The sequence below is a fragment of the Acomys russatus genome, chromosome 19 (genome assembly GCF_903995435.1).
Source record: "Acomys russatus chromosome 19, mAcoRus1.1, whole genome shotgun sequence".
NCBI lineage: Eukaryota > Metazoa > Chordata > Mammalia > Rodentia > Muridae > Acomys > Acomys russatus.
In genome coordinates, this window is record NC_067155.1 from 60,174,887 (window position 1) to 60,191,308 (window position 16,422).

General features: G+C 49.5%; 1 protein-coding gene and 1 non-coding gene across 2 annotated transcripts in view; one reads left to right on the top strand and one right to left on the bottom strand.

Moving 5' to 3' along the window:
• Positions 1 to 407: 407 nt before the first annotated feature.
• The window catches only part of Cit (citron rho-interacting serine/threonine kinase), a 162,380-nt gene continuing 146,365 nt past the window's right edge, over positions 408 to 16,422 (bottom strand). The window contains exons 39-46 of the mRNA XM_051161668.1: positions 15,610 to 15,749; positions 11,304 to 11,396; positions 9,974 to 10,082; positions 9,766 to 9,894; positions 9,145 to 9,225; positions 7,235 to 7,313; positions 6,949 to 7,128; positions 408 to 739 (exon numbers count right to left, since the gene is read on the bottom strand). Of these exons, the coding sequence (XP_051017625.1) occupies positions 412 to 739; positions 6,949 to 7,128; positions 7,235 to 7,313; positions 9,145 to 9,225; positions 9,766 to 9,894; positions 9,974 to 10,082; positions 11,304 to 11,396; positions 15,610 to 15,749 (1,139 nt within the window). The 3' untranslated portion in view covers positions 408 to 411. The remainder of the gene's footprint in view (positions 740 to 6,948; positions 7,129 to 7,234; positions 7,314 to 9,144; positions 9,226 to 9,765; positions 9,895 to 9,973; positions 10,083 to 11,303; positions 11,397 to 15,609; positions 15,750 to 16,422) is intronic.
• On the top strand, positions 6,212 to 6,317 carry LOC127204068 (U6 spliceosomal RNA). The gene has a single exon (XR_007832424.1). It is a non-coding gene; the product is annotated as a U6 spliceosomal RNA (small nuclear RNA).

Sequence of the window (16,422 nt, forward strand, 5' to 3'; positions counted from 1 at the left end):
GCACCACTCCAGACTATGAAAATGCTCCAAGTTCTGGGTAACCTTCCAGAAAAACACCAGGGACTACGATGTATTAAGTGTTAGCCTGTGTGTCTTGAAAAGGTCTAGAATGGTATCCATTGTATTTACATGGGGGACACACATACTTATTTGCGTGGATGCAAAGAATAGGTCTAGAAGCCACTAACACTGCCTCTAGGGCAGGGGACGTGCTCGTTGGCAGCTGTCACATTCTGAGGTACACACACCCTTGCCTTAAGTCACACATGTTGTCATCTGTGGAGGAAGCCCCTTAAACAAAGCACATTTTGTTCCTAAGCTCTTACTTCCCATGGCCCGAGTCGCAGAGATGGAGTTACACTTTTATAAGAGCTGAGGGGCAGCTTCTGGCCACATGAGGCCTGTGTAGCCCTAAGGATGCTGCCTCCTCACCTTGTTAACCTGGGACAGTGGGGTCCTCACAGCTCCAGCAGGCAGCCTGCCCCTGCTGCTGTCTTCAAACAGCCTCCCAGGAGACCGCTCTCTTCTTGTGCTGAGCATCCGGCCTGGGGACTTCTCCCGCTCCAGAGGACGTCCTGGAGACTTGTCCCTGCGCAGCTCTGTCCGGCCCTCTCGGTCTCGGTAGCGGTGGGGTGTGCTTGGCTCTCGTGGGTGGCTGGGGCCTTCCGGTGGCGCTGGGCTGGAGGCAACACGTTTGGTGATGTGCTCATTGTACGTGGGCGGGCCTCGCTTGTTGGGGCTGATGAGGACAAGCAGGGGCGTCAGGGAGCTGAGAAGTCACACGCCCAAAGCTGCAGTCCTTCCCCTCCAAGGCTCTAAGCAGGCTCCTTCTCACCGGTTTAATTTTTAATTTGGTTTAATCTTTGAGACAAGGACGTACTATGTAGCATCAGCTAGCCTAGAACTTACTATGTAGCCTAGGCTGGCTTCAAGGTCATGATCCTCCTGCCTCAGCTCCTGAGGGCAAGGGTTAAAGACAAACTACCATTCACTCTTGCTAGAAGAAACTTAGACCCGAGGACGAGGACAAAGGAGGCCAGGCTTCCAGGTGTCAGTGCCAGCTCCACTTCCCGCATACTCACCGAGCTCCCACCCTGGCTAAGTCCGCAGCGCTTTGCCTCTGTCTCACAACACCACCAAACGGGAACTAGCTGTGAGCAAGCTAAGCCCTCGCTGCACAGCCAAGTGCATGGTGGTGGGGAGGCCAGGTGAGCTGGTCTGGCTGTCATGATCTCTAGCATACCAACCTGGGATTTCCCAGAAGTCTCCTGTTAGGGCTGAGCCTATCACATCTCAGATGTCAGTGACCATCAAGACCCTTAGTGCAAGGGGGGTGTTTTGATAAAGGCTGTCACTGTCGGGGGCAGGGCCTGTAACAGCGTTGTGCCCAGTGCTTGGTCACTTATCCCCACAGGTAGCTTTCCACGTTTTTATGGCAACTGATATAGATGCTTCAGAAACTCAGCATTTCCCGTCATGGCAATAAGATGACCTAGAGGCACAGGAGTGACACATCTGGTAAAATTAGGAAACCACGCAGGGCAGGCAGCGACAGTCTGGCCAGCTCAAAAACCCACTCTGGCCCACAGACTAACCATTAACAGCCTCTGAAAACACAGGTCCCTCTGCGCCTTCAGTGTACTAAAAATTAAAGCTAAGGCCTTGTGTGTGCCACGCAAGCCATCTGCTAGGGAGCTATAACCCATCTTCACCCAGCCCTGGGACACTGGGACCTTTTGGAAGGATCAATCTAACCCTGGCCCTAACTACCTAGGAGAGGAACTGTAAAGCAGCCATTTGCAGAGGTGACCTTCTAGGTGGTCAGCTGGCCGTGAGCAGCTATATGCCGTGGCCTTGCTCCCTGACCCAGCACAAACGCTCAGGAAGCCAGCCCCACCTTATGTCTCTGGGGTATAAATGTAAGAGAACCGATTTCTGTACCCTGTAAACTCCTTGGGCTGCAGAGCTCAGAGAGACAGAAGATGCACTAAAACAAACAAATCCAAGGGAGACAAATGCATTATGCCTGTGTGTAACGAAAGAGAAACTCGGGGCTGTAGAGATGGCTCAGCGGTTAAGAGCACTGGCTGTTCTTTCAGAGGTCATAAGTTCAATTCCTAGCAACCACATGGTAGCTGACAACCATCTATAATGTGATCTGATGTGCACTGTATACATAACAAATAAATCTTAAAAATAAATAATAAAAAAATATTTAAAAAAAAAAAGAGAGAGAGAGAAAGAGAAACTCTGTAGTATGCCCAGGGACCCATCACAAGCCGGTAGGAGGGGACTCTGCATCCGGGGAAGCAGGGTGGCTCAGGGAAGGCTGTTTGGGAGATCAGCTAGGAATTAATGAGAGGTAGCAAGACACTCATCATTCGAGGCCGAGTGGGCAGTCTTCCATTTCCATCTCCATAATGGCCAATGAGCTACCACATCCATTTTATGGTTTCTGTAGAGTTATGTCCCCTGCTCTGCTAAGCACACCAGCCTGCAGTTGACACTCAGCTAGCCACGGCAGCCAGAGAGAGACCCTGACCCACTCGGAGCAGCCAAGAGCAAAAAGACCTGCTCTATAGGCAGCATGAAGCTGAGCGCTGACTGCGAGTGGAGTGGGTCTTGCCTGGCACGCCCAGGGAAGCCAGCATGTTACTTCCTTCCCCTTTTGACATCAGAGCAAGCAGCTCCTTACAGTGAGACCACATGGGGTCAGGAGCAAGATGCCAGGCCATGGGAAAGACTACTCCCAACATGTGGGTCCCTTTTAGAAATGACTAGAAAACGGCAACACGGTTCTAGGCACTTTAGGGGTACACAGTGGACCGCCTTGCCATTACTATGGAGATGGGACCAAATCAAAAGAGAGGCCCTGGCACTGGCCTTTTAGCACAATCCCATGATTAAAATCACAGTGTCACTAAGACATGTTAAGGTACAGAAAAGTGTGCATAGTGCTCTGCCACATCCAGAGCAGTGGGGCCAGGACCACACATCTCAGACACACGATTCCTATCCATCAGTAAGAGGGACAGCTTGTCCAGCATGGTGTCAGAATATTACAGACATGTCCATCTTTCATAATACCCAAGGATTCTGGACCAGTTGGTGGTGCTGATCCAGCCACCAAATCACAGGCCCTTAGAGAGGAAGGAGGGTGCCTGTGGCACTGCTCTCCCAGGCCCAGATCCTCACAGCTGCGTCCAGGGTGGGTCAATGAGATGGTCCACTGGGTAAATCTCAGAGCTTCTCACACATGGCTGCAGCTCTGCTTCCTAGTCTTCCGGGCCAGAATGGGATAGCCAACTCCTTCATCTGCTGATGGGGCTACAGCTAGGTGCAGCCCCAGGGAGGCAAATTCAACACCACCTATCAGAATTATACCTTCTATCACACACCCACTTATGGTCTGGTTGGCAAAGGGGTGGTGGTTCTAGCAACGCACTGGAGGCACCCCAAAGAGCTGCTGCTGTTTATGATATGAGCATTTAGGTACTGAGGAACAGTGCAGCCAAGCACGGGGATCCTGTGTGGCATCAACTGAGGAGAAGGAAGCCACTTCCTGCACTGCCCTGAAGCCATCCCCAAGACACTAAGGTGCAGGCAAGTGCACCCAACACACTTTCTCACCAGTCAGAAGGAAGAGGGAGGGGAGCTGGAAAGGAGGAGCGAGACCCCCTGAGGACCATGGGAGCAAAGAACAGCCTTGAAACCAACCTCACAAGACTCAGAGCCAGCCACGATGCTCTGAGACCTTGTAGGACAGCCTTAAATAAAAAGCTAGGAGCAACTGGTCACCTGTCACCTCAGTGACCAAGGCTGGGGGCAGGGGTGGCTCAGGGGCAGAACTTTCCTTGGCCAGTTTGCAGGCCCAGGGTTCAAATCTCAGTGCTGCCAAAAACAAAACAAGCCACGCTCACACACATGCTCATGCATACTGACCAAGTGGATTGCAAAACCAGCTTGGAGCAATCCAACAGTATTTATGCAAGAAAAGCAAACCTGGTATGGCTCAATGACAATTTAGCATGCCCTGTGCCCGTGATGGATGGCAGAGTTGAAGCCAGTGGACTTGTGACCAAATAGTTACTATGAGGTGTTGGAAGGCACAGACCAGGCTGAGGTGCCCCAAAAGCCCATTTCCAGAAGATCAGTATCTGACTTGGAACGCACAGGCACTCAGGGCTGGCTGGACAAGAAAAGCCCCACCTGGCAGTAGAGCCTGCTAAATGTGGAACATACCTGAGGCAGCCACTGAAGTAGAGGAAAACAAACTTCTTTTGGGGTGATAAAAACTTAGATACTGGTGGAGATTAGATACATCTACCAAAATGTCCGACCACTAAACTGCACACTTCGAGGGTCTACTACAGGAGATTCTATGATCTACAGTCAGCTCACTAGAGAACTCGGTGTGAGCCAGAAGACTTGAGGGCTTGTGTGTGGAAATGGGCTCCCGCTGTGAGACTGTAAAGATCTATGTGCCCATGTGAGCTTAAGTGTGTTGTGTGCATGCAGGTGCCCGAGAGGACCAGGAGAGGGTGGTGGAGTCCGTGCAAGTGGTGAGCCTCCAAATGTGGGGGGGTCCTCTGCAAGAGCAACACACACTCTTAACCACTGAGCTGTCGATCAAGCCCCCCCTGTGAGGGATTAAAAGGGTTGAAATTGGGGCTGGAGAGATGGTTCACAGGTTAAGAGCACTGCTTGCCCCTCCAAAGGACCTGAGTTCAATTCCCAGTAACCACATGGTGGCTCACAACATCTATGAGATCTGGTGCCCTCTTCTGTCATGCAGGTTTACATTCAGACAAAAAACAAAATGTATACTTAAATAATAAATAATTTTTGCTGGGCGGTGGTGGTGCACGCCTTTAATTCCAGCACTTGGGAGGCAGAGACAGGTGGATCCCTGTGAGTTCGAGGCCAGCCAGGGCTATAATGCGAGTCCAGGACGGCCAAGGCTACAAAGAGAAACCCTGTCTCAAAAAACATCATCATCATCATCATCATCATCATCATCATCATCATCATCATCATAATAATTTTTAAATACAGTTTTGCCTACATGCACACCTGCAGACCAGAAGAGGGCACCAGATCACATTAGAGATGGTTGTGAGCCACCATGTGGTTGCTGGGAACTGAACTCAGGACCTCTGGAAGAGCAGTCAGTGCTCTTAACCTCTGAGCCATCTCTCCAGCCCCCAATAATAATAATTTTTAAAGGGTTGAAATTTAATTTAACTGTGGTATTTGGAGGTGGAGGGTGGAGGTGGAGGCAAAGCCTTTACGGGGTGTGCAAGGTTGAACACAGAGACTAGAAGGTACATACATGTGGTGTTCTCTGTCTCTTACCATGCCCTGCACCACCTCAAGACAATGACAACTAGGCCATTGCTAGATGTGGGCCCTGGACTTCAGAACAGAACCATGAGCCTCTTTTCTTTATAACTAACTCAGCACCAGGTACTTCATCATAGTACCAGAAAATAGACTAATACATTGTATTATCTTTACAGAGTAGCAAATATAGACTTGTGCATATATAGTTGCAGAAAGATCTCTATATAGAAACACAAAGTTATAATATTGGTTCCTTCCTGAGTGGCAGTGATGCGAGGGGCAGGAAAGGAAGACCTAGCAGAGAAGCCATGTTCAGACCCTGAGGGATGAGGCAAGAGGACTGCTGGAGCCAGGAGTTCAGGGCAGCAATGACAACACAACAAGCCCATTGTCTCTTTCCTTCTCTCCTTCTCTCTCTCCTTCTCTCTCTCTCTCTCTCTCTCTCTCTCTCTCTCTCTCTCTCTCTCTCTCTGGTTTTTGGAAACAAGGTTTCTCTGTATAACAGTCCTGGCTGTCTTGGACTCGCTTTGTAGACCAGGCTGGCCTTGAGCTCACAGCAATCTGCCTGCCTCTGCCTCTGCCTGCCGAGTGCTGGGATTAAAGGTGTGTGCCGACACCATGCCCGCCCGGCAAGGCCATTACCTCTTTAAGTTAAGGGGAGGGGGTGTTGCGGCTAGAGTGATGGTTCAGTGGTTAACAACACTGGCTGCTCTTTCAGAAGACCTGGGTTCAATTCCCAGCACCCACATGGCAGTTCACAACTGTCTGTAACTCCAGTTACAGGAGATACAGTGCCCTCTTCTGGCCTTGGACACTGGGCACACATACATGCAGGCAAAATATTCATATACATAAAATAAAAATTAAAGTGCTCGCTTCGGCAGCACATATACTAAAATTGGAACGATACAGAGAAGATTAGCATGGCATCCTGCAAGGATGACATGCAAATTCGTGAAGCGTTCCATATTTTTGCGATGTAACAAGAATTAATAAAAAATTTAAAATAAATACATAAATAAATAAATAAATAAAAATTAAAACAAAAATTGGGCCATGTGTAGTAGCGCAGTCTGGAAGCTGAGGCAGTTGGCTCTCTTACGAGTTTAAGGCCAGTCTGATCTAAATAGTGAGTTCCAGACCAGCTAAGGCTACACAGTAAGACCCTATCTCAAAAAAACAAAAATAAACAAAAATACATACATCTTTAATTTTTTTTTAACACAAGAAAGAAAAGATGCCCAATATACTATACTACTTAATATTTTTGTGCCCTTTGGGTTCTATGCCCTGAGGTTATATTACCAACACAAACATAACTGCACGTTTTAAAATAAAATACTAAAACTCTAAAGAGTTCTCAGGTTCCACAGATGCCTCCAGATGGCCTGGGAAGCCACGGCCCACACCCACGCCCATGCCTCACACCTCTGGCCTCCCTGTGTGTCCCTTGCCTCCCTGTCCTCCTGATGCCACTCCCTTGCTTTGTTTCTTTGGTGAAGTCCTTCCTGGTCCCAAGTCCAGGCTGCAGGCCACACAGAAAAAGCATGGTTTGCCTTGAGCACAAGGTGAGGATGCCCCCTGTTCTCCACGGTGGCTCAGTACCTGCGGGAGGTGGAGGGCACCCGGTGCTGCTCAGTGCCAGACTCCTTCACAAGGTTTCCTTTGCAGCATATGACTCTTAGCTTGTCCTGGTATGAGGAGGCCAGGTAAATTGCTCCCGAGGAAATCGCGGGGCCCAGGTAGCGCGGATTTGGGATTTCCAGATATGCTCGGGCAGGGGTCCTGCAATATTCCAGAAGAGAATTAACATGCATTACTGGTGACCACCATGGCTATGTGCCACTCCAGTCCCTAAACCTGCCCACAAAGCATGGAGGGAAATGCTTACCCCAGCGAGGAACGCGCCTGGATCTCAATTACTTCCAGCGAGTTGAAGTGAGTCACAAACAGATAGGGTTCTCTGTAGGCTTCAGGCCACCATGGAGGATGAGCACAAGGGGGAAAAATGGGGGTTGGGGGGGGCAGTGAGATGGAAGAAGTAAAATCAAAACTTGAAAAAGGACCAGTGGCCCAGCATCCAGCACTCTCCAAATGCTCCACACACAGCGTAACTGCACGGGCTTGGGTTCATTCGCTGCCTTCTTCGTTACGGCATAAGACAGAACAACTTACATCAGAAGCATCGGCTAAGAAAACTACAGCATCCCTGTGGAACTCCACCCAGGGTAAGAGATTCACCATGTGGCCTGGATCTACCCACAGTGCACTGCTCAGCTAGCAGGTAAGCTCAGAAGGATGTGCAGAGCATGATGGGGAGAAATCTATTACACGCTTGTGTTTACACAGCACACTGGGAAGATGATATGCTCGTGAAAGTTCATCCCTGTGGGGCAGTAAGATGGAGGATGTGGGAGATGGCCACCGGGGAGAGACTCCCTGTTTATATTATATACTCTCCATGTTGGTAAAGATTTTTTCCCTGTATATGAGTGCTCTGCCTGCATGTGTCTGTGCACGTGTGTGCCTGATGCCCTCAGAAGCCAGAAGATAGTGTCAGATCCCCCCGGGAAGTGGTGCTACAGAGAGCTAAAAGCTACCACGTGGGTGCTGGGAATCGAACCAGGGTCCTCTGGAAGAGTAGTCAGTGCTCTTGATTGATGAGCTGTCTCTCCAGCATCTCCAAGTAAAGTGTTTAAAAGACTAGCATTTAGGCATTGCTGTGGGGATTTTATTACTATTAGCTTCATTTTGTAGCTAGTCTGTCTGTTTGGCATGGGCTGCCCATGACCCTCCTCTGTGTTAGCACACCAGACACATCTTAATACTCATCTCCCTGTGACGGCCTCGCTGCAACTGGAGAAGACAGGGTGGGCCCTGTTCTCTCGCCTCAAGGGGAGGCCTGTTGTCAGTGCTGCTCCTGTGGTAAGCCATGGCTGAGCATAGCAGCCCTATTGGCTTGCTTGAACCAGCAGAATATGCTGCAAATGAAAGGCATACAACCTCTGTTTGTACTCTTAGAAGAGTCTAGATAGAGGGGAACCAAGGCATCTAGCTAAGTGACCCCCCCACCCCCATGGACAACAACAAAGAAAAAAAGAGAGAAAAAGAGGGAGAAAGTTTGTCGCTTTTTCCTTGTTCTAGATCCCCAATAACACCATGGGGGGCCGAGCTGAGCAGACCCACAGTAATGTCAACAAAGACACTGCCTTAAGTCCCTGAGTTCAGGATGGCTGACACAGCACGAGGTGAACAGGTTTACACTTATGTATTTACTGTGTGTTTCTGTGTGTGCATGCACCTGCCTGTCCTTCTGGCCATGACGGTGCCGCAGAGCACCCCCAGGCCCTCCATGATGTGTGCTGATTCTTTGGCCCCCTCCACTCTTAGCAACTTACAGACAGAGAACTCCACCTGACAACAGCACGAGGGTGCCTGCCACAGGATTCGTGCTCACAGGATGAACAGGTCTGACCTCCTTGTTCTGCCTCACCAGAGTTAATTAACTTTTTTCAACTATGCCATGGGTGCTACGCAGCCTTGAAAATGACTGAAACTCCTCGAGGAATGTTCTCCTTTGTATCATAAGAACTTAGCATTTTACAAGACTGGATCACGGCCTGGGAGGCCAGCCATACACAGTTCTCCACAAACACACTGCGTGGTGAATACCTCCCATGCCACTGAAGTCCATTAGGATACATAGCACCAGCCCAAAGCCAAGAATTCACACAATTCTTTTCCAGGACACAAGCTCTGGAGAACAGGAGGTCCCTCACCCCCACCCCGTACCTCACATACCAAAGGCCAGAGGTAAGCGACTCCACTTGAGATCATCTGTGCGGCTACGTCTTCCATAAGAATCCACGAAAACCCCAAATTCTGTAAGTTGTCAAGAGCATGGGGACATTAGCACCAGAGGCCACAAGCCCAGGGATAACTGGCCAGATCTGACTGGACTGTCACAGCCAGGCGACTTCACAGAGCCATCTCTCAGCTTATGCTAAAATTTTCTCAAGTAAATTTCTATGATTAATTAATTTTAATTAAGAGAGTTCTAGCAAAAAGGGGGAAAGGAAATGGGGAGAGGGGAACAGGCAGGGAAGGAGGAGACAGGAGGAAGGAGAGAGTCAGAGACAGGAAGAAGAAACCAAACACCCAGAGATTAAAAACAAAAAAGAAAAACTTTAAAGAAAGAGATGGATCAAGCGAAAAAGTAGTAAAAACCAGGGGATGACAGTGACTGACTCGAAGGAAGGGAAGGAAGGTGAGAAAGAAATGTCAATGTGGCCAGGCTGCTGCCCTGGGTGGGAGGGGGAACCACAGAGGGCATCTATGGTGCCAGGGAGGCACGCTCTGTCCCCTCGGCAGAGCCACTCGGCCCACCAAGGGGACTGCAATGAGCCCTGGCTGGGCACTGACCGTGGAAGCATAGCAGGTATTCCTCTCGCTGCCCAGCGCCGTTCGCCTGCACGATGGAGACGGGGAAGCTGTTGGATGAGGAAGCAAACACAGCAGGTGCCAAGGAGTGGTCATTCTTGTCCAGGAACTCTGTGAAGGCAGGCAGGGAGGGGCTTGAGGAACTGGCCGAGCCGTGCGGGGCAGGGAGGGACATGGCAGGCGGCCCTACCCTCCAGCGTGTACTGCTTCATGTCGATCTCATAGAATTTGTTGGTGCCAATAAGGATACTGTAGTTGGTGAAGTGGATACAGCTGCAGGGCTCGGAGGTCTCGATCTCCTGAGGTGAGGGGCGGGGACACAGAGGGACAGAGATGACTCAGGATGCTTTGTTTCTGCTCTGTCTCTACCTGAGCCTCTAGCTGAGCCTCTTGTGCCATTGCTGTCAGGATGGCCCTAGACCTGTTTGCTACCTCATTACCTTCACTCTGGACCAGCCCAGGCATCCTCAAAAAACAAGGCAGAACTCTAATGCCCAAACGAGTGAGAAACACAATTTCCACAGACATTAACAACACGTTCTTGCAGGAGCAGGAGACTGAAATGCCACACCAACTATGAACACTGGAAACCGGGGTACCCAGCCTTAATGTCCTCCTTTGGGCTAGCTTGTAATTTGCTGGTTTCTAATTTGAGTCTGTATTATCCACACAGCATTATTGCATCCCTGTCTTAACTGCCTCCTAATTATTTGTAGTCATTTCTAGGCCAATCCTAATATTGTGAAAATAAAACCAAACAAAGCCAGCATGCTTTCCCAGAGCAATGGCCAGGAACTATGTTCGCCTGAAGCCAGACTTTAAATCTTCACCACCACAGAAATTGTATCCACTGCTTCCTGCCAAGGCTGAAGAAACAGAGAAGCAGGATGCTACGGTGAGAGGGGAGGAAACTCAAAGGCAGCTCTTTCTCGACTGTCTCACTTTCAAATCAGCCAACACTGGAGTAGCCAGCTCCGTCCCTGCCACACGGGTGAGTAGCAAGCCTACAGTGACGCCAGCTCATGGGCAGCGCCCTGTGCCCTTTTCCACCTGAGTGAGCCAGGTTGATCATTACACAACACACTTAGTCTGGGGACAGCAGACACCTTCTCCAGAAGTGAGGTGAACTTAAAGGTTGGAACGTTCCTCCCCACAAAGCACTCTGTCCCAGGAAGAACATTGAGACCCCTGACCACAAGTCAAAACACAGGTAGTGCTGGCTTGTCCCTTATCACAGGGAACCTCCAGGTGCTGAGGAAGATGCGGCAGAGGCTGTCGGGTGCTGCTAAACTCCTAAGACAGCAGCTTTCTGTCAGCTCAAAAGGGGCGTGTCCTCCATCTGCCTTCAGTTCCCAGACAGAAGGGAAGCTTGAGGGGACACTGGCTACCACAGGCTCTGGGCTCTTCTAGCAAGGACAGGTCTCCTGCTCTAGGCAGAGCAGAAAGGACCAGACACACACTTTCCTCAACACAGCACAATGTGTGCACGGACCCCGGGGGAGGCTGGGCCGTTAGCTTGCCTTCCGGATGCAGTACTTGCTGAGGTTGTCATTGTAGCGCAGGATGACGACTTTGCTCGGCATGGCAGCACAGATGCAGAGGCTGTTCTCAATCTGGAAGACGATGGAGGTGGGGGGGGGGGGGGGGGGGGGGGGGGGGGGGCAGGTAGGGAGAACTGGTCACAAGCATGATCACCAGCCCTGCACAAGACTAGACATTTTGGACCAGATCATTCTCTAGGGGACCGCCTGCACACTGGAAGATAACGGGAGCATGTTGCCCTGGCCACAGCCCCCTCTAGTTGTGACAATCAAAACTGTCTACAGACATTATCAAATATCCCCTAGGGAATGTGGCCTGGTTGAGACTCAACGCCTTATCTGGGACCCAGGAAAGGCCTGGGGTGACATGAGGAAGTGTGTGTGTGTGTGTGTGTGTGTGTGTGTGTGTGGTGGTGGTGGTGGTGGTGAGGTAGTGGAAACTCTGGGAAGTGGGAGGTGGTTCATCTCCACTGTCAACTTTATACACCTCTGCAAGGTCACGGGCCTTTCCAAGGTTATCACAGGCCCAGCTTTTTTTCCTGTTGCTGTGATAAGATGCCCTGACAGAACAATGCAGGGAAGACAGGATTTAACCTACTTCTCAGTGAAAGGTGCAACCTATAGCTGCACTGGAGCTAGAGCAGGTGGAAGCAGAGAAACAAACGCATGCATGCTAGAGCTCAGCTTGCTTTGTTCACTTTATTTATTTATTTATTTATTTATTCATTCTTTTTTGGTTTTTTGAGACAGGGTTTCTCTGTGTAGCCTTGACTATCCTGGACTCGCTTTGTAGACCAGGCTGGCCTCGAACTCACAATGATCCGCCTGCCTCTGCCTCCCAAGTGCTGGGATTAAAGGCGTGCACCAACAAGGCTGGCTGCTTTGTTCACTTTATACAAGCTAGGTGCCCTGCTAAGACAAAGGGCTGGCCCACAATTAAGACAAGCCAGCTCACATCAATTTACATAAGGTGACTCATCACAGCCATGCCCAGAGGCCCTTCTCCCAAGTATTCTAGACTGTCCAGTTAGCAACTAACAACAACCATTAATGGGCCAAGGTCCCACACTGAATTAGCCTGGAAAGGAAGAAGCCTGAAGGGTGGCAGCATTGCTCTCTCAGCCTTCTGATCCACAAAGATGTGAGCAAGCAGCCTAGAGCTCCTGGCTGCCATGCCCTCCTGCTGTGACAGGCTGACCCTGGCTACCATGCCCTCCTGCTGTGACAGGCTGACCCTGGCTGCCATGCCCTCCTGCTGTGACAGGCTGACAACACATGCAGAACTGAGCAAATGACCCTTCCCTTCCTTAACTTGTTCCTGGTCCTTGGGATTTGCTCACAGACACAAGAAAATAACTAACACACTTTGAGTCCAGAGGGAAGAACTCTTTGGTAGTCTGTGGATGTGCAGCTCTATGTCAGGACTCTTTTTCTATCTCCTACAGTCAGGCTTTTACCTTTCACCAAGAGTGAAAAGAGGTCTACTGCATATATATCCCTAAACTGAAGGTCAGCAGTTAAGAACAGAGGAAAGTAATGTTGCTTCTGGGGCTGGGGAGACTGTGTATATAATATATTATGAGGTCTTGTAATTTACATACACATTTCATATAGTTTTTACTGTTTCAAACAATACAATAAAAATTACTTATAATTATTAAAGTTAATTTTCAAAATTGCCATGTAAATCTCTAAGTAACTCATTGTTCACAGGAGAAAATTTAAAATATGTGAGATGATAATAAATGTACACGTCCAAAGATCCAAGGTGCAGCTAAAACAGCAGTCAGAGGAAAATGCATAGCCTAGAAATGCTTACATTAGAAAGTACTATGAAACTTAGTGAGCTAAAGAAATTAGGAGGATAATAGGAAAAGGTCAGGGGAAATTAAATGAAAGAAGAGAAAGGACAAAGGCATAAGATCATGGTAAGTGAGCTGGTGAGATGGCTCAGTGATTAAGAACACAGGCTGCGCAGGAGTTCAATTCCCAGCAAGCACATGACCATCTACAAAGGGATCTGATACCCTTTTCCAGCATGTGGGTGTATCTGGCAGTCTCTGCTTCCTGAATGCTTGGCTTAGAGGCTTGAGTCAAGTAGAGCCCATGGTACTGTAAGGGTCCTCTCATGTAGAAAGAGCACTCATACGTTAAAAAAATATAAGTAAATAACTTTAAAAAGGAGAACGATAGGCCGGGTGCAGTGGTGCACGCCTTTAAATCCCAGCACTCGGGAGGCAGAGGCAGGCACATCTGTGAATTTGAGGCCAGACTGTTCTACAAAGCAAGTCTAGGACAGCCAAGGCTACACAGAGAAACCCTGTCTCACAAAACCAGAGGGGGGCGGGGAGAATGATAAAATATGCTATGACCCAGACAATAGAATCAAAAGCTGAGGCTGGAGTCAAGGTTAAGACGGTGGCTGATCCCACAGAGGACTGAGTTTCCAGCACTCCAGTTCTGAGGCTCTGACTCATCTGGCCTTCTGGGGCACCAGGCATGTGGTACACAGACACACATGCAGATAAACACTCATATACATGACATAAAACTGGTTTTTAAATGAAGCTTACAAAAAAAAAAAAAAAAAGTAAATGAAGTTTACAGTTTCATTCCCACAAAACTGCTGCTTTATAAAAAAGCCTGTGCGCGCATGAGCATGTGCATGCCTGTGTACATACATGCCTATGCACATGCCACCGCCCGCTCCGTACTGTGGATGTAGTGGAGCTCAGTCAGTTCTCTGATCGGAAGAGCCACTGCACTCATGTAATGGGCTGTGCCTGCTTGCAGTCACCAGCTTGCAGGTGGGGGTGGGGAGAGCCATAGATCTCCCACCTGGGACTCCTTCCAGCCACCTGTGTGTGCTGCTGCCCTAACAGCCTAGTGGAGTGAGGCCTAGAGTACACAGGCTGGGACCCACCCGTCACCCAGCTTTTGACACTGACTGGTTCCACGGAAAAGCCTTGGATCATCAGGCTTGTGCATCTGAGCCACCTTGCCAGCCCTAAGTTCCTCCTTTCTAAAGATGAACGCAGTGGCTGGGAAGTCAGCTCCTGCCTGCAGTGTTGGTGCTTTCAAGGCTGGGGCAGTGCGGCCCGGAGTTTGAGGCCATCCTGGACTCCTGTGTCAGGTGAGTGTGTTTGCTGCAGGATGATCCCCACTCCATCCCTGAAATGAAAGAGCTCTTACAGCACTACAGGGCTCTATAAATGCTTGACTTAACCCTCTAACCCAAGCACTCGGGAAGCGGGCAGGTCTCTGGTTCAAGTCCATCCTGGTCTACATGGCAAGGTCCAGGCCAGGCCATGCTAGTGAGGGCCTGTCCACAAACAAAACAAAACGCTTGGTCCCAATGTCATCAGGAACGTGCATGCATGTGTGCGCACAGCTGTAAATAGTCTCAGCCTTGTCAAACTTTAACTGAGGAGGCCAAGGGTAGACTGGTGTGCTTCTGTGCTCAATTTCAGGAGGCAAAAAACACAAGAAAACTGACTCTGGGAAACAGTTTCTGCTGCACAGTTGGCTCTCTACCCCGGATTTCTAACATGGCAGAATCAACCACATAGGCTGAAAGTACATGGGTAACGGCACAAGTGGTGTCAGCACAGCACGATTTGGCAGCACCCCTTCCAGGTCCAGGACTCTGCTTGCAAATCATCCAGGGATGATGGAGGCTGGGGAGAAGCACAAGACCCCATCACTGTGCACCGCAGAGACGCCCCAAACGTCCTTGCGGTTTGCTATGCTGCAAGTGGTAGTTCCGGAACCACTCCTTGGCAAGTACCAAGGGACCACCAAATAAACACCAGTATTTAGAATTTGTAGATTTCTAGTAATAAACACACTCTCACCAAACTTAGACATAGGGCTCCATGTTGTATTACTTTTCAAATTATTTTTGTTTTGTTTTGAGACAGGAACCCACTAAATATCCTTAGCAGGCCTCGAACTCACAGCGATCTGCCTGCTTCTGCCTCCCGAGTGCTGGGATTAAAGAAGCGCAGCAGTCCATGAATTATTATTTTTCAGAGGCTCATCATACAAGCATGTGCTCTAGCACTCTGGAGCCTGTGTTTCACCGTTTGCTTTCCCGTTCCTCAGACATGTCCCTTGGACTCAAGGCCTGAGCAAACCTCACATCTACCCGAATAATTTCACTACCAGAAGGGAGCCAACCGTTCACAGAGCCGACACTCAGAGTCCACTCAAGGGAGTTCGGTGGGAAGGGGAGCAGGCTTGATTTCCAAACACCCACCAGCAAAGGCCTCGGAGGGGAGTTTACCTTGCCAGCAGCGAACAAGTGGCAGCCTTTGACAGCTTCAAATATGTTGGGGGAGATGTCGGGCTGGGCGGGAAGGTGTGACTGCGCCAAGGACTGCTTCACCTTCTTCACGTCCACCAGACACAGGGCCCGCTCTTCCCCTGAGATGAAACAAACAGCTATGGTCAGGGGCCGTAAATGAAGAGGAGGAGGGCAACTGGAGGACGGGTGACTAAAAGCCATAGGAGGCCATGTGGACAAACTAGGGCATCCCCTTATCCAGGATGAGTGAAGCAGAAAGGCTTCCGAGTTTAGAATAGCTGCATATGTACTGAAATACCTTGAGGCTAGGACCCAAGTCTCCATATGGAATCCCTTTGTGTTTCATAAACCTCTTACAGCCTAATGCCAACTTTATATAGGGGGGGGTGGGGGGGGTGGGTGTGTGTGTGTGTGTGTGTGTGTGTGTGTGTGTGTGTGTGTGTGTGTGTGTGTGGTGGTGTCCTTCATTTTGATCGAGAGCAATCAAATGAGACCAAGTCTGGAATTTTCTACTGATAGCACCATGGTGACACCCAAAGTTTCAGATAGTGGAAGGATTTTGGATTTTCTGATAAGGGACACACTTGACCAGCACACACATCTCACTGTAATCTGAAATGAAAGCAGCTGATTTCTCAGTTACAATTCTTAGGGAATAGGGACAATTTTGCAGGCATAAAACTGAAGAATGTTGGTTGAATTGAAACATGTTCTCATAAGATGGAAGAAAGGCTGTGTTAGGGAGCCATGAAGGGGCCCAGCTATTCAGGTGTGACCATGGTGTGAGAGACA